Source organism: Ciconia boyciana, chromosome 17, assembly GCF_034638445.1.
Source record: "Ciconia boyciana chromosome 17, ASM3463844v1, whole genome shotgun sequence".
Lineage (NCBI taxonomy): Eukaryota > Metazoa > Chordata > Aves > Ciconiiformes > Ciconiidae > Ciconia > Ciconia boyciana.
The window spans coordinates 5291421-5313843 of NC_132950.1; the positions used below are offsets into that span (position 1 = coordinate 5291421).

At 52.3% G+C, this 22423-nt stretch overlaps 1 protein-coding gene across 5 annotated transcripts in view; it reads right to left on the minus strand.

The window, feature by feature from the left end:
- DTX2 (deltex E3 ubiquitin ligase 2) overlaps positions 1-22146 on the minus strand; it is a 39567-nt gene extending 17421 nt beyond the window's left edge. For 2 of the 5 annotated variants that reach the window (XM_072882238.1, XM_072882235.1), the window contains exons 1-5: positions 22089-22131; positions 18033-18172; positions 16486-16874; positions 11146-11731; positions 1284-1342 (exon numbers count right to left, since the gene is read on the minus strand). In XM_072882238.1, the coding sequence (XP_072738339.1) occupies positions 1284-1342; positions 11146-11731; positions 16486-16874; positions 18033-18064 (1066 nt within the window). In that variant the 5' untranslated portion in view covers positions 18065-18172; positions 22089-22131. Of the gene's footprint in view, positions 1-1283; positions 1343-11145; positions 11732-16485; positions 16875-18032; positions 18173-21291; positions 21535-22088 lie in introns of those variants that run through there. The other 3 variants (XM_072882234.1, XM_072882236.1, XM_072882237.1) reach the window with 3 other exon arrangements.
- Between the last annotated feature and the right edge of the window lie 277 nt (positions 22147-22423).

Here is a 22423-nt window from a genome sequence, read left to right on the forward strand (position 1 = left end):
ACACCCAGTATTGGTCTTTACGCAGTGCCTGTTTGGCTATACAGGCACTCAAGGCACAGTTTTCATGATGGTACTAACATTAGATGACTGGAAGCACCAATCCTGGGGATCATTTTCAGGCAAGGTAAGGCCTGACACTCAAGAGGAGACCAAACATCATCACCTTTCCTGGAATAAGGTGGTAACCATTTTCTCTAAGAGCAAGAATGTAACTGTCTCTATGTGCTCAGGAGCAAAGTTCCGTGTCCAAGGAGCTAATAACCTCAACAGACCATGCATGGACAAGAGCCAGAGGAAGGAGAGGGTTAGCAGATATTCTGTAGTGCCCAAAATGGGTACAGAAAACCCCAGAAAATACCATAGACCAGGTCTCTTCCACTCCTCTATGCCTGGATTTTCACATTACGATATGATTTCAAGTGCACAGTCGGTGTCGGTATGGAGAAGACATCTGCTCTCGGCAGAACACCCATCTCCCCAGGCACCACCACACCAGGGGCCTGCGGTTTGGCACTGGCTGAGTCAAAACAGAGCAAACGCGCCGACGGTTTTTGGCATGGAAACACTTCCACTGAAAGCTGCAAGCGCGAGTTGTCATTTTCAAGGGAACGCCATTTCATGTTTAACAGGCAAATCTAGTCTGAAAAGGAGCATTGAAAACTGGCACTTTCATCCCTCCCAGACACACTCCTCGGGTATATTTAGTATCGTATTCACAGGTTTGGACAATAACAAGCAAGCCTGTATTCTGCTGCCACAGGAGACAATGTCTGATTCAACTTCTGTTCCCTCCTTTCCCCAAGACAAGGCATCACAATCATTTTTTAAGCTAAAGACCACCTGAGCTTTTGTAAGAAAACCACATTTAAAGAAAATCACATTAAAAACCACACACCATCTCACACCACTCTTCCCCCTTGACTTGAAGAAAAGTAGCAAGTAACAGCTAGCACTGAGCTTGATCCGTGTGCTCCCCCCTGCTACTTGCTCATCCACACCTACGGAAGATGAATACCCAACCCCCAAAGAAACCCACTCATTTTGAGAGCCTCAGGACTAGCACCGATAAGAAAAACAGTTACTAAGGTTTGACCATCCCATTCTCCTCCAAAATTTGCCCTCTTTGCCTTTCTGAAAAGTCTTTGGGCCTAAAACCCTAAATGCCAGTGACATTTCAGACTCTTCCTAAAAACTAACAAAGAAAAGTAAGTGCCACAGAAAGGTAAACCGCTTGCTTGTGTAACCCTAGGGACAGAGCGGGTAAAGCAGAGCGGGATCCTTACCTGCCAGGGCCTGGTTCACCTTGCTGGGTTTGGGCATCTTGACTGGCAGCTTTGGGGCACTGGAGAGAGAAAAGAAAAAGGGACAAGTTCAACAGCACGGCTCAATCACTAACAAAACAGAGGCAATTCAGCAGTGCACTGTTCCCTCCTGGGAGCCGGGGCCCTGGATACATTAACAGGGATTAATTGCTCAGATGAGCCCCACCTGGGACCCCCACCCATGCACCCTTTGCCCACTGGTCCAGCAGCTACATTTAAGGAGCCCAGTCCTTACCAGAGCTATCTAGTAGGTTTGCTTATCTCCAAGGTAGACCTCAGACCTATGCTGTAGGTAGCTGTCTTCAGCCCCACCTCCTCCTGGCCAGATGCTGGGCCTGACTCATCCCTTCCTCTTGTTGGGGCCTGTTGGTGGACCCTGTTGTCAATCCCCTGCTCTGATCCTGTGATGCATCCCTGCTCTTGCTGCTCCACCACAGAGCTTCCCGATAGCAGCCAACCTGCCCTATGACAGACTGCTGCACCAGCAGGTCCGTGGCATGAGCACACAGCCAGGAACCGCCAGGATGCAGCAGACAAAAGTTCACCTTAAACCTTCCAGGTGACTTGGTCTCCAGCCAGAGAACACTGTTCACCAGAGCGTGAACCCCCAATGCTGTAGGAGAAGTTGCAGCTGTACAGATCAAAGGAATCAAGCATTATCACCCCGACTGCTTTCCAGATGGGGAAACTGAGGCAGAGAAAGGCCAAGAAAAGCACTTGAGCACACGCAGCTGCAGCCCTGGGTTGAACAGAATCAAGCCTTGACTCTTCCTGCACATGCAAGGGGTTACTGCAAGATGTGGGAACAAGGGAGGAAAGGTTGAAGGAGACTTAGAAGAGTTTGGCACCCCCCTTCCTTTGGAAATCAAGAGGATTTGGACACCAAACATCCCCTTCAGGTTCCTAACCCACTTGTTTTGGCAGTGTTTCCCAGCACTGGCAGCTGCACCTCAAGCTAGTTTGGGATACACGGGCAGCCAAGGTCGTGCAATTAGCTGATGGCAGGAGTTAGGAAGGAAAGGGTGAGCAGCAGCATGAAAGCTGATGAGGGGGTCACTAGAGGAGAAAGCAAGCTCAATCCAGATAAGCAGAGCAGGAACATTTAAAACACAACATGCTGGCACAGAGAAGCCACCTACAGACTTTGTCTCAGGTGGCACATGTGCCTGGAATGGATGCAGGCTCATGCACATCAGCTGCAGTTAATACACAGTGCATTCAGACAACCATCTGCAAGGACTCCCCAAAATTACATCAAACCTGGCCAGCTTCTTAGGAATTCACAGAGCAGACTAAGGTGGTCAAGTGCTCAAATGCCATCCGCTATCTAGGGGGAACCCGATTATTTCCAGTTGGGATGCAAGAGCTGCCACTGTGCCCAAAATACCATCACAGACAGAGGTCCCTCCTTTCAGCCTTGCTAAAATCTTTGTCCACATTTCCAAGAAAATGACTAGAGCTCTAAAGATTTGGGAGGGACACATGCCTATCTTCTACCCTGATGACAGGGACGCATCCCCACCTCCCTCTTCTCCTACCTGCTGCAGTTTGAAATAGGTTCCCGCATGCACGCTGAGATCCCTGAAGAAACCCCTGGGCAGGACCCAGGGCTTGGTGCTGCGCTGGCAGCCTGGCCAAACAAGACCAGCTCTTCCAGACCCTTAAATAGCTCTCCAGACTGCAGAGGTTTCCCTTTTGTCTCTTTCAAAGACTGTTTTCCCCTCCGCTGTCCCCAATTTTGCAATGTCTTCAAATGATGCAACAGATTGTTCTCGCTACAGCCCAATTCAAACCCACCGAATACAGTGGAAATCCTCCCCTCAATTTCAAAGGGCTTTGAATCAGATGCTGTGACTCCTCTTTATGACTTTTTTCTTTCCTGATTCAGCCTCTTCATCACAGCTCTTTCTCAGGTATTTCCCTCCTCCTTCTCTGTCTCATCCCTTTGCTCCATTTCTGCTCCTATGATCCTTTTCAGAAGATGGCTAGTAGCGGGGCTGCTTCCTCTCCAGCTGCAGACAAGGAGGGTATTTGAAGACCAGATAATGAAAAGGAACTTGAGAGACCTGCCCCAAAAATCAGAGAGGCACTGGACCTCCCCTCCTTCCCTCCTCCAACTGAGCAGCAGAGAAGACAACACGGTGCCTGGGCACCCCTTCCACCCTCGTCTGTGACGCTGCATGTGACTGAAACTGAGGAGCTTGTGCTTCATCGTCACACCATGAAGCACAGCAGCCACCTTGGGTGCTTTCACTTCCCCATGGAAGGCAAAAATACAGCACAGTACAAAGCTGAACCTTCAGCTCTGCCAGGAAAGCAGATGGGCAGCGGGGGATCCTTCCAAAAGGCTGGAGCACAGGGTCAACACCCGAGGTTGAAGAAAAGCAAAACCAGAGCTGCTCTGGGAAGGGGATCACTGGTAACAACGCTTCGAGAAGACCGGCAGAGAAATTCCTCACTCTTCTCTCCTGCATTGCAAGGCTCAAGTCCAAGTCACCCAGGAGCTAGAGCTTCTATGGAGAAGAGCCCTTGAGATTTGCAGAGGGAAATGGATAAGCAGTGGATGCATTCGCAAGCAATCAAGTTTTGGAAGCTGCGAATGCACTGCAGATAAGTTACTATCTATCAGCCAGGAAACAGTTGCTGATCAGTTGCGGTCCTGGTGTAAAGGCAAAGTGTGTCAGCTTTGACTGCTGGGAGGCTTTAAGCCAACTGATGTGATGATGGGGGAAGCAAATACTTCTTACTTCACACAGGCTAAACACACACACATTCAGACAGCAGCACCTCAGCTAACAACGTCATAGGATGTGCTGACCCATCTGCTCGACACGGCATCAGCATACCGGCAGGGCTGCCACGCACCGTGATTTCTTTTACATCTGCAGAAAGCCCAGACAAAAGGCTGATGAAATCAAGGGAAATCCACGCTGCTCTGAGGTACCTCTGCCACAACACTGCCTGGGTACATTTGCAGCCACAGTGCGTGGGAGGAAGCGTTGCAACACCAAAAAAGGTGCAGAAACACTACTCGGAGCCTGCCCTGGGTCTGAAGTGGGGTTTTTTTTTGAGGAGGAGGGGGAAGACGTAACAAGGACGGATATTGCTATTGTATAGTATAACACAGGCTGTGCCTTGACTCTGAGAGCAGGCTTGCCAGCAGCACCAACAGATGTATTTAGTCCATCAGCTCGGACTCAAGCTACTCCGGTATCGCCATACGAGCGCTGGCTTCCTGGGAGAGAGATGGAGCCAGGCTGGGCTGAGGTCCTGGAATTTTGTCCTGCCATTCGCTGCAGCTCCTGCTCTCCTGCTGCTCTGTACACCGGAGGTGACTGAGCGCAGCAGGGGTCACCAGGTTGTGGAGAAAGGGACATGAAATAAGACACTATCCCCTAAGATTCAGGAAGAAGATCCTGATGAGATTTGCCATCGCTGGTTCCCATAAGCAGAATGTGGCAATCCACTATAGGAGGCAGACTGATATTTCAGCGTGACAAAACCATTCGCTTCTCCAGAATTTCAAGACACTGCAACACTGGTGAGACAGCAAAGCACAAGACCAGAGAGGAAGCGTGGCATCCGTGGCTGCTGCTATTTCAAACACTGGGCGGCCAGGTTTGAGCTGAACATCACCTAAGCTGCACGTACACAATATCCTAATGGAGCAGAAGTGGGGAATCCTGTAGCGACTCCCCCTCTGCACCTGATTCGGCCCTTTCTTCCCTTCTCTCTCCCTGCACACCAGCCAGCAGGCCACATATTCCTGTGTCATGGCATCTTTGTAGCCCTCTGGACAGTAGCCAACACTTCTCCTCCCAGATCAGGGCTGCATCCAGCCCAGCCTCACATTAACACCAAGTGCTACCACAACACCCAAAGGTCTAACTTCCCAGGGCTAACCGAGTGTACGATGACACTAATGACCATACAGCAGTTTCTCTCCTACCTTTCTTCTCAAGATGATGCCAAAACCCAGATCGAATCCCTCTAAAGAAGGACTTTCTGGTACGCTGCACGCAGGCACGTGGATTCGTGGCTTTGCTCCTGGCACCAAGCAGAGGAGATGCCCCTGCTCCTGCTCGGGAAGAGTGCCCGGCGGCAGAACCACACGGCTAACAGAGGGCTGCGGGACAAGTCACAATGGGCTGGGCAGGACCAGCACCGAGCAGAGCCCCCCGCCAGGAGCTTGTGGGTATGCCTACGGACAAAGATGCTGCAAAAACAGATGCTGAGAAAAAAACCAGAAAGGCCCTGCCCAGATTCTGGTCTCCTACAAAGCACTGACTGTGGGTCATTCCCTATGGGAGATTTCGGGGCACAGCACCAGACCCTTCCTAGGAACACAATACCATAACCATCCTTCCCTGGAAACTGGGGAAGGATGGTTATCGTAGGCCCCATTCCCCACACCTTTAAACAAAATCCTCTCCACACGAGCTGCCTGCCTTACTTGCAGGCACAGCTAGACCGGCACTCAAAGTCGCATAAGCTCAGAGGGGCTAGCGGAGCTACAGCAGGGATTTGCCTGGCTGGGGCACTAATTAATATATCCCCCAGAAGATTGCTTCCTGCAGCTCTCCTTGCTCGTATTACAAGCAGGGCACTCCTCACCGTGTTTCGGGAGTGCCCTTCTCTGTAATCGGGGAGGGGGGCAGCTCTTGCCCCAGGGATGGCCACTTTCCTGCATGGGATGGGAAGGATCGCACCGGGAGGTGGCTGGGAGCCTGGGGAGTTGCATGCAGCAAGGTGCTGACCCCTGCTTCACAGATCTGGTTAACAGCACTGATATAAGGACACGACCCTTGCCGTGGCACGCTCCATCTGCAGATTTCAGTGCCATCTGTGAGGGAGGCTGGATTCACTAACTGTGTTTAATACACGGGAGGAAACTAATGCACCAAGAAGCAAAATAACTTGCCTGCATGTACTTAATACATTAGCAGCAGAGCCAAGGATATTAACATCTATTTAAGCCTTGGCACTCCTCGCTGGGTTTTCCAGTGACTTTGACCCTCTTGGGGACATGGAGAAATTAAACGTGTGTTTTGAAGTGCCGGAGCTCCACCCTCTCTCCCACCAGCATCCACCCTCCAGCCCCACAGTAAGCAGGAAATATATTTAATCACCGCCAATGCCACAAAAGTTCAGGCGTGCCTGGGCTACTAACAGCCCGTACTGGGGGCTATTCCTGCTTGCATATTCTAAATAACTGTCACAGCCACACAGGGAGTTATGCAGCTTTCCAGGACAAACTACACCTCTTTCTCAGCCCTGCAGGAGAGATGTTGTCTTCAGTACTGCCATTTTTAGCTGTGTTTCCTAAAGAAACTGGGTGTACACAACTGCACCGTCTTTCAGTCTCTCCCTAATAGCTTTTGAGCCCTTCTGCCAGTTGCAGCTCAGCTCTGAGAGGCAGGAGCTGGGTCATCCCTGCAAGCTTTGCGAAGATAAGCAGTTTTGTAAAAGCAAGTAATCCACCAGGGCTGCTTTGGAGCCAAAGGCTGCGGGGTGAACACAACACAACCTTTATTAGACACCAGAGGATCCACTGTGGCCCACTGCTCCCTTCCCTTTGGCCTGTGAGCACAGACCAGCACAGGAGTTGCACATCACAGCTAAGAGGAAGGAGCAATGCTGCACGCTGGTCGCAGACAGAAACCCTTGGCGGGATAATTAGTGGAGGATAATTAGCACTTCGTCTTCACCGCCGCACTATTTCGTGACACAGGAGAAGAGCGGGCAGCGACAGTGAAGGAAAGGGGAACTAACCGCCACGCCAAGCCCAGCCGAGGGGGGAAGACAGGGAACCTAAGGGATAAAATAACCCAGGAATGTTCTGGGCTTAGGAATTAAATGAAACACATTGTTAGAGTTTGCTACTCAGGTTTCCCATAATTCACAGAAATTAGAGTATTTTCTGCTGGAACATGGGTTTCACGAGTCTGAGACTGTAACCCCAGCCAGGAGCAATTACACCCACCCAGCAGCATTTCTGACTCAAACCCAGCACAGGGGTGACAGGGGAAAAGCCATCTCGAGCTGTCAGCTGGTGCTGAAAAAGTCCCTTTCACATATGGCACTGTACTGGAAGACAGAGATTGCCCCCCTGTGTGCATTTGTCTGTCTGGCAGGGAGGAAGGGGAGTGCCCTTGGCAAAATTAATCCCAAAGGACTGGAGATTTAGACATCGTCCATCATCCATGAAGAGCCACTGATGCACATCTTTGTTGTGCCCTTCTCCGGGGTCCGTTTGGGTGAGCCCTCAGCTGCTGCCTCCCTCCAGGCTCAGCACACAGGCATGGGCTGGATCTGCAATCCACACATGCTCCTATGGGGGGGTAAGGAAAGCAGAGGCTTCCACAGATGTGTCTAATGGAAAACACTGGTGTTAATGAACAGAAAGGGAGTTGTAGAGATGGAGACAGCTCATAACATCCTGCCTGCAAAACCACCTCCCAGACAAGCCCTGTAGCCAGGCAAGTGCCCAGCAGCATCCCGATGTCTGGGCCAGGCTCAGGTCCTGCCAAGGGTTCACGTCACACTTGCCACGGCAAGCCCGGGCAGCACACCTATGCTCAGGGCAGGCTCGCACCCCAGCAGGGACAGAGCCGGCAGCCAGGAGAGCGGGGACCAAGGCTCGCAGCTGGGGGTGCAGGGTTTGCACAGAGGGTGCCTGTCACACAAGTCCGCCAGTACTTGCACGCTCCCTTCCAAGCGTCCAAAGAGCTGCCGCCTTCTCCGCGTGGCATGTTCCACTGTCCCCAGCAAAGATTTAACCATACGATCCCTTCGCATCCCCCAGAAAGGCTGTCTCGGCCAGGGATTATTGCCAAGATACCAGCCACCTCACCCCTTGCACACCACGAACAGCTGAGCTGCAAAACAGGTTGCAACAGCCAGACCTCGACCAGCCATGGCATTGCTCGTCCACGGCCAACGCCGCCACCAGCACCGCAGCAGTCCCAGCGCTCTGGCAGGGCTCTGCCCTGTGCTGCTGTCCCCAGGCTGGCCATTGTGGAGAGGACCAGATGCTCTTGCCACAAAAGCCACTTTCAGCAGTGCTCAAGAAGGGTCCAAGCTGGAGCAGCTGAGCGGGGAGCGTGGGAGCATATGCCAGCCCTGGAGGGCTGTTGCATTAATCCAGCACAAGCCCTGCCAGCACTTGCCTGTCAGAGGGTTTAACCAGCCGCCGAGAGCTGCCCGCTGCGCCGGCAGCTCCCGGGACCCAGCCCAGCAGGCTGCCACGATAATTTCCTCCCCAGCTGCCCTGGCTGGGCATCCACAGATCTCCTCCTGGCTGTCCCTCTCCTCCTAGCCAGCATCACCCGGGCTGTGGGCTCAGTTCACGGCAAGGATCCTGTGCCATCCCTCTCTAACATCTATCTACCATCCTCCCTCCGTTCAGGACAGCCTGTCCCCCCATCAGTCGCACACAACGTACCCAGACCCTGATCGGCTCCAGACGGGCTTGCGGGGCAACTGCTGCAGCGTTTGGCTCTTTGTTTTTATCAGCAGTTCCCACCCCGAGAGTCACTTTGCAAATCACTCTGAGGCTCTGGGGAAGGACGCGGGCTCCAGGCAGCCCAGCAGCTCCACACACCAACCAGCGGCTCCTGCAAGAGGGGGAAATTTGGCAGCTGCTTCAGGAGACTGCAAAAGCCTTACTCGGGGCTCCTGCAGTCAGTATTGAGCTCTGGTTCTCAGCCCTATTCAAAGGTGACTGGAACAGAGAAGTATTGCGGATGCTTAAGATGCCACAAAAAAATCACCAGGTGCAAAGAAAGCACCAGAAAAAGACCGTGAGAAAGAAGAACAGGATGCAGGAAGTCATTTCACTCAGATGACCCCAAAGAGGGAAAGTCCTGATATGACACTAAGGAAAATATCTGAAGATTCACCGTCTTGCTTAAAATACAAACAAGATTCAAAATAAATCTCAACCCCCTGTGCCTCACGTAATTAGCAGAATGTGCTTTCAACGCCCTTCTAGATCTCTTATCTCTATTTACTCAGGGTAGCCTGGACAGGTAAATCAGCCCTGGCAAGTTTCCCTCTAGTTTCTCAGGTGCTCACACAGCAGTTCAGCACCTGGATTATTTATGGTGAAATGCATATACTGCTCCATATACTTCCAGCAGTTTACAAACGGAGGGAGCAGTCAGACAGCCCTTGCTTGGTCCTCAGTTTAATGCTGGGAGATACTCGGTGCAAGCATCACCGGCCAGGCCACAAAGACCTCTGCTAGTAAAGGCTTGTGCACAGAAAGAGTTAAGACCCTGAAAGCTGATTAGTGGCGATCTGGCTTGGTTTGGGCGTCCAGGCTTCACAGAGGCCATCCTACAGGAAAGCGGAGAGAAATGCCCCACTTTGCAAGGGTGACACGGATCTCCCCAGCCCCAAAATCCCCATGGGAGCCCAGTGCCACAGCTCTACGCCAGCCCACAGGGGATAACCGACTGCTGCTTGGCCCAGCGGCCCATGCCGTGGAGAGGAGCTGAGCTGTCAGCCCACAAGACTCTGCTTTTCATTTAGCTGGCAATAGCCAAAAGGCCTGGCGAGAAGTGAAGCCCTTCCTCCCACACTGGCAAGGTGCAAACGCAGCCCTCCTTCGGCTCCAGCCACTCACCGATGGGAGCTGAAATCCTGTGCTGCGAGATGCACACCAGTTTCAGCCCTGTCAGAGAAGAGCCATGGTGAAAATGGATCAGCAGCCAGCACAGGTGACCCATCCATACAAGCTGGAGTGTTGGAGGGGTGACAGCTCAAAGAACCGAGGAGAGCTAGACCTCAGCTAGGACCACAACAACTGCCAGTCCTTCCTTCAAAGTAACGAGCTCCCTCCAGGGAGCCAGAGCCCACCCTGAGCACCCAGCCAGGACAGGGTCACTGAAGAAAGGTGAAGGGAAAGGACATGGCAAGCAACCCTCACAAGGCGAGGCTTAGCTGGATTTTAAATCACTTAAGTGTCCTGCTTGTGCTTCCAGTCCTCCAACATTGCAACAGTGAAGCCCCACAACACCTCAACATGTGCAAAGTGAACCTCTTCCACGATTATCCAGTGGCATCTCTGCTCTGCATCAGCGTTTAGCCTGACAAATAGCCTGGACACTGCTCAAATTGCTAGTGTCACCCCATTGGTTTCATATTGATAGAGAGGGATCAATATGGTTCAAGGTGTCAAAGGAAGGGGAAAGTAAATTACTGATTTGGTTTTCTAAACATCTTCACAATGGATTTAAAAAATCCTTTATCAAATCTGTGTCTTAGGGTTGTTTTTTTCCCTGCTTGTTCACCTTAAAAATGTCCAACATGGACTTCATGATTTTGTCAGAGAACTCACGAGGTCTTAGCTACACACAGTGAGTCCTGTGGTCCCTCCTCAAAGGGGAAGAGCTTTGAACACAGAGCAGTTTCCCACTTCATGTTTACTGCATATTTTGAATTTAATAAGGGTGTTCACAAGTCCCCTTTTCATTCACTCAGTCCCCCTCAAAGTTGTTTTTAAGTGTAACCAGAAATGCCACCAATCACCTTCAATTTCCTCAAACCTGCAGTATCTCATCCCAACTGCTTTCTCCAGTGGTTCAAGGAGACTAGTAGACAGGGACTAGATTTCAAGTGGGAGAAAAGAAGGGAAAACCAGAGGAGAAGCCTTCTCATCCACTGTACCGGACACAAAGGCATGAACACCTCTCTCAGTCTAGGGAGAAGACCCTTGTAAAGTCCTCTGGGACAGAGAGGCTCCTAGATAACAAAGATCTGAGCACAGCAGGTCTCTTGGACACATGCACAGTATTTTAAGGTGAATTAGGGTCTGTACCTGACTCCATTAGATGCAGACAGTCCTGTGCTGGGGCCCCCAGCTTGAGGTAAAGCCCAGGTGCTCTGTGCATTGAGTCTTGGTGTTGACCTTGCTCCAGACAAAGTCGGTTTGTTATAGGGCACAAAGCTGACACTGGAAGAACTTACTGACGCTGTCCTACCGGAAACCTGATGAGTAGTGGAAGAATTGGGAAAGTTTATCATGGAGTGCCGGTAACGCGTGGTGATGGGACCAGCCCCACCATTTAGCCAGCACTGCTGGCAGGAACAAGCCACCCCCGCGTGAAGGGGCGCCGGGGAGGCTGTCACCGGGTACGGGGCGTCCAAGCGTCTCTGAACACCGCGGCGGAACTTCGTGGTCTTGTTGGTCTGGACTTGAGCCACAAAGTCAACTTCATAGTTGTAGCCCAAAGGTCCGAGATCTACTCGCTGGTGGTTCGTGGCATGGGCTTGCTCCAGGAACACGCAGACATTCATCTCGTAGGGGGACCACCCGCCTTCGTCGTTCTGCCACTCCCAGATGATGCCCTGCCCGGCGGCAGAGTCCCCAGGGAAGAGGTGCCTGCGGACAGCCCGCATTGTCCCTGTGTGGGGAGGCGAGGGAAAAAAAAAAAAAAAAAGAAGAAATAATTTTGTGAGCAGAGAAGTAAGGGAGACCTGGTCTCAGGAACTTGTTTCTACACAGATCTGCGGTGTCTACATCAGGGTGGTCTTCCTCACCTCTCTCTCAGCAGGGCCACTAGCAGTCTTTCTCTTCCCGACAGGGCTGGGTTTGCTCATGGAACTTAGAGAAACGCAATACCCCCAGGATCCCTGTCCCTCTGCCAAATCTGATTGTGGGCTGGCAACAGGTTCAAAAGCTGCTGGGAGGAAGGGTGGGAAAGGAGGGAAGGAGAGAGGATGCAGAGACAGACACACCCAAGCACAAAGGCACAGCGATCACATATGCCTCCCTGACGTTAAAAAAAAAATGTTAGAAAAAAAACAGGCCTCAGGCTGAGGCACAGATCTGGTTAAAAAAACCAACTCCTACAGCCTTGACAACAGAGTAACTATAGAGACATGACACCATTGGGAAGTGCTTTGCAGAAGCACTTAAGGGGCTAAACACCCACTTCGCTACACAAGGGCCTGGGCAATTTTGCTCTTGGGGTAGTGGGTGAAGTCTCTCAAGGGCCAAGACGAGGACTTTGGAGAGGATGGACAGGTCAGCTTCTCCAGGCTCCTGACTGCTGGCAGATATAGCAAGACTAGAGAGGAGAAGACAACAAAGTAATTTGAAAACTGGAGAGAGCAGCTGTTCAGACAAAGGAAGAGAAATGAAAGCAGACACGCTGCTCTTGCAAGGCCACTCGACAGCAACAGCAGGAGCTTGAAACCCCCGGAAGCCTGGCTCCCCAGGGTGACTTCACTCCTGGTTATTTTATTCCTTTCTTTGCAAAATAAAAAGCCTAATGAGAAGGAGGTAAGCCACCCAACAGGACAGAAGCTCTGCAACCTCTGCAAAAATGGGTTCCTGCAGCAGGGTCAAAACTGCTGCCACTGGGAAAATCCTCAGCAGCGCTCTGCACTGAGAAAGAGGAGCAGAAAACGCTGCAGGGCAAGCAAGTCTGGGGATGCAGGCAGGTGGGGGCGAACAGGGATGCAGCAAGTCGTTACGACACAGGTGGACTTCAGAGAAGAACAGAAAAAAAATAAAATAAAGCCTCATGTGGTCATGAGAGTTATGACCCTAAGCTCCAGGACCACAGGTAAAAAACAGTATCCACACCCAAAGCCCACGGAGAACTGCCCCAGAATATTGCTGGTGGCTCTGTGGGGGGCAGGCAATCCAAGCAAGTTTTACGCCCAACAAGCACACCCCAAGGAAGAGGGAGGACAGCCCACGAGGGACTCCACACTGCCAAAAATCCAATTGCTACCTGTGTTCAGGTTCTGGCTGGCTGAATGCTGGCTCGAGTATCTCTGCCTCCCACTGCTGTCCTTTCTACCCCCTAGTATTGGGATATTGCAGAAACTACTAGGACTTGACTAAAACCATAAGGGCATTAACTGCCTCCTCGCTGCTAAAATTCTGCTCGACAGCATGAAAGTCACATCTCTGCTCCTGTTCACTCCTGGGCTTCTTTGTAAATGGTGCTGGTGGTTTCTGCACAGCGCTTAGGTGACCAGACCATAACGAGGCGCTGGGGTGCGGGTATGTCCCACGTGTCACTGAAGAAACTAAATCAGGAAAGACAGATCTGACATAAAGGCTGAGGCGCTCTCAAAGGCACAACGTGCCATACCAAGGAACGGCAGGACTCGCATTTCTGCTGGGGAGCTGAAGGCACTGGGGACTGGAATGGCTTGCCTCAGCCCAGGCAGGGGATGAGCAGCCAGGAAAGGTCCAGCCCTTACTCTCAACCTGCTGCTTCAGCAGCCAGAGCAGCACCAAGTGTCCTGCTTATTGCAGAGCTGGACTCTACAGTGACACCATCCAACAGACATCATCTCATCAGCACCCCTAAAAAGCTACTAGCAGCCAGTGAAACACAGCGACCTCCCCCATAAGAACTGGGATTGAACCCAACAGCTCAACCACAAAGCCCAGGGATGCCTGTGGGACAAGACCTTCCTCTGGCAGAAGTGAGGGCAGAAGGTGTCAGCAGAACCAAGCTGACTTTCCCTAGCCAGGAATCAACATCTTACGTGGGAAAGCAGATGAAACAGCCAAGAGCAAACTCTAGCAGCGACTGCTCCTATCCAGCAAACAAGTCCTGCCAAATTTTAGAAACACACAACCTATGGCCTCAACAGATGGGCAACATCAGGGATGACCCCCTGAGCAGAAGGAGGGCTGGGGACAAGACTGGGCTGGAAGTGAGATGGTGAGAAATGAACTACATTCAGAGATGAGTGCAGGGAACCTGCTCCCAGGAGAAAGGAGACACCACGGGTAAAGCAAGGTGGCAGAAAGCCCAGCAGGACACATCTCAGAGGGGATCAGCAAGGCTGCCCCTGCTCCATTGGCAGGTCAGAAGCTAAAAGCAGCACACAGAGGACTTAAGGAGTTTGTAAGCAACCTGTATTTTTAACATCCCAAAACAGCAGCAGGGAGAAGAGCTTTTAGGAGTCAATAACAAGACCAAAGCCACGCATTTGGAAAACATTCCCCTTCCCCCAGGCTGGCAGGGAAACTGGCATTCCTCTCCAGGGTGGGCAAACAGCTGTGGCAAGAGGACAACTCCTGCTGCTCCCTTGCATTCACTCCCAGCTAATCTGCCTCCACCAGCAGCTGAAGACCGCGGCTAATCCTGTCCGCAAGATCCCCCTGCACAGCTGTCATTCCCCGTTGGTGGGGATGCTGGTCCCGTTAACACTGGTTTCCTGTTATTCTCCCTGGCTTCCTTTGAAGAGCCTATTTGTCTGTCTAATAGCTAATGAGCAGAATACAACAGCCTATTTTTTGCTCTGTTTAAAGATTTTTCATGGGGATGTTTCCTGCAGAGATTCTTTTCTCCAGCACATGACAAAGGTCAGCTGGCTGCTTGCTCAGAAAGGTTCATGTTTAAGGCAGAGCCCTGCAGAGAGAAAAAGGTTTACTTAGAACTGGGCCACTGAAAGGGGATATGAGAGCGTTACCAATAGTCACGTTGCAGAGCACAGAGGTACCTGTGGAGGGAGGCTCACAGACCTGGCCACTGACCAGCATCCCTCCGAATCGGTGGGAAATGCTGCAGGAGAGCTGTGAAGTGGAATCAGCCTTTTTGTTATTATCAACTCAACCACAGATCTCATCCAAGGAAAGATGAGATCACGCCAGCCAACATAATTTCCAAAATTGTATTGGGCTGTTCCCCAGAGGTGACCAACTCCAAACCATCCTGTGATGGACAATATTTGCTAGGTGTTTTGAGATCTTTCGCAGGGGTCTAAAGAGATACAAGACCTTTGCGGAGAGACAGCTCCACTCTTGGAGAAGGATGTCCCATTCACACTGGGACACATCTTTCAGTCTCCCACAGGCGCTATGCTCACCCTCACCAAAGTGGGCCATTTCCTGACAAGGGATGGCCCGGGACTGCTGCCCATGTGTTGGAGCACTATCTGAAAGGACAAGAGGCTGGAAGGTTCCTTCACAAGTTTGGTGCGAAGAAAACAAGAAACAGCCGCTGGTGCCAGCTCTGGTGGTCCATAATGTATTGCTCGAAGTCATAGCCTCAGCAGGGCTTCCAGGTGCTCAAACAGGCCATGCTGAGCCAGACCTGCCAAGGCATCCAGCTAAGAAAGCTCCCCACCCAGGACACCCCTAAGGTCACCAAGTCAGAATAAAAACACGGATGCAGCTGTGATGACCACTCACATTTGCTCCAACCACTTCCCTTTCCTGTAGAAACTGCCCGATTGTGCAGTTGATTCAAGATATTGCTCACTTATTGCTTCAATTGGCAAGAAACCAGAGCACTGCCCATCTCTAACGTTTGGGGTGATGCTTGACTCTGTCCTGTGGTGCTGGGAAAAATGTTGGCAAAGGGGAAACTGATGCACAGAGAATTTTCCAAAGCAGCCATTCATTCGGGGTGTGTAACCTGGGATCTCCTTGGGTTTTCCAGAGATGAAGAGCATGCTTTCCCCCCCTGCCCCCTAAGCTACAGCTGCTCAGCACATCTGGAAAAAAAGAGGGTAGGAGTCATCTCAGCAAATTCTGAGCTGCTAGCCTCAGTGACCCCAAGAGAGATGAGAATGAAAATTAGGTCTCAATACTGCTATTAAGACCAGCCTGCCTTTCCTCCCTGGGAGGAAGCAAGCCAGCCTCATATAGCACAAGTGCAGGGAATATTCTGCTGCAGCATTACGGCGTTCTGCGGGGGCTGCAGGCTTTCGCAAAGCAGCTTGCGCAGGGCGGCATGCCAAGGTAAAGCAGCTGGCACTCCAGTCGAAGAGGGAACAAGGGATTCAAATGGGAGGGTTTGAATCGTAAAAAGGCCTTTTTATGCAAGTGGTCTTGAATGGATGTGGGTGGGGGCAGGAAGAAAGTTTGCAGCAGCTCCGAGGGCTCTGGCTCACAAGCTCTGAGCTCCAGAGGTGCCGTGATGAGCCTCCTTAAGAGATCACCACTGCCTGCCTGCGCCCAGCCCCGCAGATTCACGCCAGACAACAGTGATTTGCTCACGTGCTAACATGCTGGACAGCAGACAGCATCAGGAGAGAAGCAGAAAAGCCGCCCATCAAAGAACTGCCCAGCAGTGACAGCAGGGCTTTGTAAGGCTCTCCTGTGCAGAACAAGGTCCTGCTTATCTCCACGCACGCAAGCAGCCTCATCAAAACCCCAACACAGGCAGGGAAGCTCCCTTACCTGTATCCTGCCGGAACTGCATCAAGCTTGGGATATCGATGACGTAGGGGGCCAAGACAGGATCCGCGTGTCCCAAAGGGATGCTGCTGACAATCCCCGACCCCGAACGCCGTCCCTTCTGCTGAGAGGCCTGAAAAACCTGTTCAATGTAGCTGCAGACGTTCCCTCGGTACGGCCTCCACCTGCCAAATTCATCCTGCCATTCCCACACCGCCACTGCCGTGGAGTTGCTGCTGTGCCCCAGGGCAGAACCGGAGAGTCCGGACGGCCCGGCCGAACTGCTTCCTGGTCCCTGAGCTGCTGCCATGTTCCTCCCTGAGGTCTGGGCACGCTGCAATTGGAAGTGGCAGCTGTGCTGGCTGGCCTTACACCATTTTCTTCTGGGGGACCTGCAGCAAGAAACAGAAAGAGCACATGGAGCTGAGAATGATGCCCCAAATCCACCCCACCCTGCATCCGTACCACACAAGCCATTTAACAAAGGGAAGCAAGCTCAGCCTTTCACAGAAGATGCTCACTGTGCATTTAGGAGACTACAGAGAAGTGGATCGGCCTCAAAACCCTCTGGTCGAGGGCAAATGAGGTACCACCACTCACTCCCTGCCAATGCTAGCAACTTTGCTTGCTAATTTAGAGCAAAAACTCTTCGGAGAGACTCAGCTTCTTACGGTTTGTGGCCCCAGACACCACCAGTTGCTGCAGAACTGTACAAAACCAGCCCAGAGCTGCTGCTGATCTGCGTTGGGCAGATCTGTAAGCCCCAACCCGAGTTCAGATGCTCACTAGCCAGGAGCGTGCCAAGGCAAGCGGCCACTCCCCATCCGCGCTCAGCGCTGGTCCTGGCAGCGTTACGCTCTGACCACCCGGACGTGAGCTGCCAGCTTGTGAACAGGAGCTCTCTGAGCACTTGTGCACACAAGTGACTTGCTTAGACAAGCAGTTCCCAAACTCTTCACACTGATCTGAGCTCCAGGGCTACAATGTCAGCTCCATTCAGGCTTCTGATCACTCAGTTTTGATCCAGGATCAGTCCCTTGGCTCCTTCTGTGCAGCGTTATACACGCACACAAAGCCAGAAGACAGTCCTTTACGCACAGTCTGCAACACAGTAATACATACGTTGAGTGTGATCTGAGCGAAGAATGGATGGGAAGGAGTATGGAAGCACCAGGAGGAAAGCAGGGCGTAATAAACAGCCTGTGCTGAGGGCAGTGATTTAGCACGTCCTCAAGATCTCAGCACACTTAGCTGCAGCTTCTCAGGTTGGAAAACAAGGAACATCTTGAAACAAGGGACAATCTGCATCAACAAAGACTCAAGCCAGAGACTCAAGCCATTAAGAGATGATTTGGGGAAGAACAGAGAATGGAGTAGGAGCCTTAAAACATCCAGATAAAGACACAAAGGGCAGTGAGTAAATCCTAACGACTCACAGAGAAGGGACAGGAAGCAGAGACAAGAGATCACCATCACTCTTAGCTCCCAAGGGATATAAAAAAGCAGACCCAAAGCCATCACATGGTTGCCAGGCTGTCCAAGAGACATACTGATATCTGGCATTCCTTGTCTGCTGTGTCATTGCAAGGAATCCTGTCCAGACCAACTGGACACAGGTGTCTTGATGCCCGAATGCCAGACAGACCACTTGGAGATCCCCGTGTTGGTGCTCGTGAGCAGGTGGGTACAACTGTGAATGAGCAAAATTCATTTTATTTTAAAATAAAGTCGCCTTTTCCCTCCTAAGGTCTCATGTCATTAATTGCTCACTTAACTCCCAGCAGTCAGCAGGGAGCTATGAGATTCCTTCCCATCAAATGGAAAAGTTCAGGTCTCCAAAGAGGCAGAGAAGCAGTGGGTGGCTTCCACTGGAGGATGCCATCTGCACAGAGAATGACATCCCTGCTGGATGGGGGAAGATCCCACGCTCTGTGGAGCATCCCATCCATCATGCTCGTGTGGCTTGCTAGCTTAAAAAAGAAATAGAAAAAGAGCGAGCGAAGAACAGACACTCCCACATGTCTGCATTTATAAGAGGAAAGCAACACTTTCTCCAGGAATTCATTGTAAATTAGTTTATAAGCTGCTCTGAGATTTTTACAGAACACCCCCAGCTCGACTGGTGTTGGTGACAAATCGCTCTAGATCACCAACAAAAGATCCCGGTCTCTGCAACCCATCTTTTTGATGTAATTCATTCTCTCCTAAAGCACCAAGGATGGTTATTTTACTGCTCAAACCAGCAAATTAATACTTGAGGTATCAAACCCAACACCTGCCTCTGCCAGCTCTTTTTATGGCAGGTTTCACGCCAACACATCTCCTCCTCAGGGACCGCCAGCACGTCCATGCTTGGCTTGGACCAGCGTGAGCCAAAGCAGGGCTGCAGGGTTTTCTGTCCTACCCACCTGCATCAGGTGCTCTGAACCCCAAACAGAGAACCGACAATTTTCTCCCCAAAGTTTTTGTTACCAAATATTAATCTGCACATCCCACAGCCAGAAGCAGAGCAGGAGAGCAGAGGGAGGCTGTTTGGAGGGAGTTGGCGATTCGTTTTCCTTCCTTTTTGAAACACAGCAGCAGGAAATGGAAAAAAGAGGGTATTCCAGCAGAAGAGCTGCTTCCTTCATGTACCACCTCGCACTCACTGGGACGCTGGCTGAGAACAGCCAGGTGACAAAAGCCTATTGCTCACCCCCTTGGATGACAACGATGCTTTGAATCCTGGACCACACGCGCTGACCAGCTCCCACACGCAAGCAAAGGTACCTGGACCGGCTGCATGTGAGCATCGCGTGCTCCGACTTTCGCTTCCCTGTCAGAATAGAAAAATATTTCCTGCGCTGGGACTGCTGGTCCAAAGGAGGAGCAAGGGGTGTATTTCAGCCTCCTGCCAGTTCTCGCTGCTGAACGCTGCTCGAGCCAGCAGCTGTTTGCATAGATTGGGAAGCGAGGAATGCGGGAAAGCTTCAGTAAGCCAAAATTACACAAGTCCCTGAGTTAAGGCAAACAAGAGAAATAAAAGGCCTGAAGTTGCAGTTCCTTTCCCCTCTCCGTGGATTCAGCAGCACACAAATATTAAAAGCTGAGAAATTCAATACCAGAGCTGCTCACGCGGTTTTCAGCCTACCCCCTTGGGCTGCCGCATGTGTTACACCAAGGCAGACAGGGTTTGGGGTAGGCAGCTAACAGAGCTGTATGGAGATGGCTGGCTGCGGCTTGGGATGCGTTACACATCCCACTTTACCAGCGTTGCGTTTTGGATGCTAGCAGCAGCAGTTCAGCTGCACCAGCTCCTTCACGCTGGCTCTGTCTGGGAAGATTGGCAGCCCAGAGAGAGTAGCTACAGGTCTTTGATAAAAATCCCATGGACTATAACACTTCACCTTGAGCTTTAAAAATGCCTTGAAAAGCTAAAAGTCATACCAACTCCTAAAAGCTGTGTTTATTCAGCAAACAGGCCTGGCTCCTATTAGAAATCCTACGGGCCACCTTGCCCCAAATGAAAACAAAAGCGCAACTACTTGAAGTGCAAACTTAAATATTCCGGCCAACCGCCCTCCACTTAGGAGGTAATTTGTAACTTGGGCTCAGATCTTTAATTTGGATTTGTTTGGTTGGATCTTTACGCCCTAGCACAACCTCTGAAACATTTGCCCCCGTGGCTTTAATCAGGCACTTGGACAGGAAAAGAATTGGGTGCATTTCGGTTCTGTTTCCCAGCAGATTCACTCCCTGCTCCTCAAGCTCCAGCAAATGGTGGCGAGAAAGCTGGGGAGGAGCAGGTGAGAATTAAAGCATTTGAAAGACATGTTTAATTCTCAAACCTGTTCTACTTCCAGAAAGCAGAATTTTCTTTTGCTTTAAATGCAGGATCTTAAAATTCACAGCTCAGAGGATTTCTAAAAATGTCAAGTCCCTTTTTAAGTTTCTGAACTGAAATTGCCAGCGCTGATAAAACTTGAAATGATATGCTAAGTTGCACCTGGAAAATAAAAGCTCAGGAGCCCTTGAGCTGGGCTGCATTAAAAAAATAAAAATCACCAGATTGGTAAAACAGAGACTTTTCAGTAGGTTGCTCAGAAAAGAGGGTGCCCAGGAGGGATTTGTTAAGCGCCACTAACACCACATGAGAGACGGGACTGGAAGAGCTACAAAGAGCCCACGGGAAAAGATTACACACGGATTAAGAGAGCACATAAAGCCCAGGGAGGCAGCAGGGCTGTAATAAGCCCATGACCCTGTGCAGGGTGCAGGACTGGAGCAGCATTACAGGTGCCCTGTGCCACCCTGACCCCAAACCACCCAGTCAGGGCCCCCCACATCATCTGATCTGTACGTCTAACTGCGAGATAACTCACGTCTAAGCACATCTTTCCGTACACAAGCACCCAGCACCGACTAGCACACAGCTAGCAGCAACCAAGGGTAATACTAGAGCAAGGTGGTGGAGGAGCGGTCAAATTAATAGGTCGAATTAATAACGCCAGCCGCGCAGATCCATCTGCCCTCGACACAGTCCTGCCTTCTTGCAGCCTTTGCTGATCCTCACAGCACAAGGTGGCTGGGCTGACAGTCAAAAGAACACAAGAAATAAATAAAACCCGACCACTCCAAACCTGGACTCTTTCCATTCAAAACAAGCTTCAAGAGAGTTCCATTCAGAGAAGAAAATAAAGACTGCAACTGAAGCAGAACAAAGCGTTTGCCTATCAGCTAGGCAGAGTGCTTATTTCAGGCACAAATGAACAGGAAAGCTGAGGCAGCGAGAAGAGGGCAGGTACACCCGAAGACAGGATCACACCAAACCTGGCACCCCACTCGCTCGCTCCAGGGTCCTTCTGGGCACCGAAGCAGATTCTTTATTTGTGGGGAGACTGTTTACTTGCGAGGGTGCAAAGCTGGCAAGGTGTGGAGGGCTCCTCCAGCTTCCCGAGAGCTTCGACGAGCACCAGGAGGGCTCTTCCCCTGCTTTTAGCCGGACGGCACAGACGGATTGCGGGGAAGGGCAAAGCCAAGTCCTGCCAAGGGGACCTGGGGACTCGGGGCCAGCCTGCCCGCTCCGCCGTGGCCGCAGGCCCACCAGAGAGCTCAAGCCGGCTCTGGAAGCTCCCAGCAGCACCGACAGACCCCCGCAGCCCAGGCAGCCGCCTCCTGGCTTCAGCACGGCCCCCCCCCGCAAACACCCGGTGACCCCGGGTAAGACCCTCTCACGGGCCCACCCGGGGCTCCGCGGGAGCAGGGGGGGTTTGTCCGGGAGGCACCGATCCCCCTCGGGGGCGAAGGAGGGGCCGGGACCCGGTGCGAGGGGAACGGCGCCCTCGTCCCCCAGGACGAGGCGGGGAACGGCCCCCCGGGCCCGCAGGGGAAGGCCCGGCTCCCGGCCGGCCGCCCCCTCCGCCGCTCCCAGCGGGCTGAAGCGGCCTGGCCAGGGGCGGGCTGGGCCCGGGGCGGTCGCGCCTCGGTACCGGTCGCTCGCGGCCGTGACGGCCCCGGGGGAGGCCCCTCACGGACTGCCCGGACCCTTCGCGCCACAAGGAAGGGAAGGGAAGGGGCTGCCCGACCCGACCCGGCCCGGCCCGGCCCGACCCCGCCGCGCCCCTCACCCCGAGTCCCGGCGGCGGCTGTCGCTGCGGGGCTGTCGCTTCCCGGCCCGCGGCGGCGGGAAGCACTGCGCATGCGCCCGCGCGGCCGCCTGGGGGATGTAGTGCGGGGGGCGGGGCCGGCAGCGGCCGGAGTGGGCGGGGGGTGACTGTGCGCGGGGCGTGTGCGTGACGCAGGGCGTGCGTCAGCGTGATGTCAGGGGCGTGTGTGTTACTGCACGTGCGTGAGCGCCGCACGGAGTGTGTGCGAGTGGGAGCACGTGCGCGTACCGTAGCGTGTGCGCGACACCGTGAGTGGGTGCTGCCACGCGAGTGCGGTACCGCGCGAGTGTCACAGC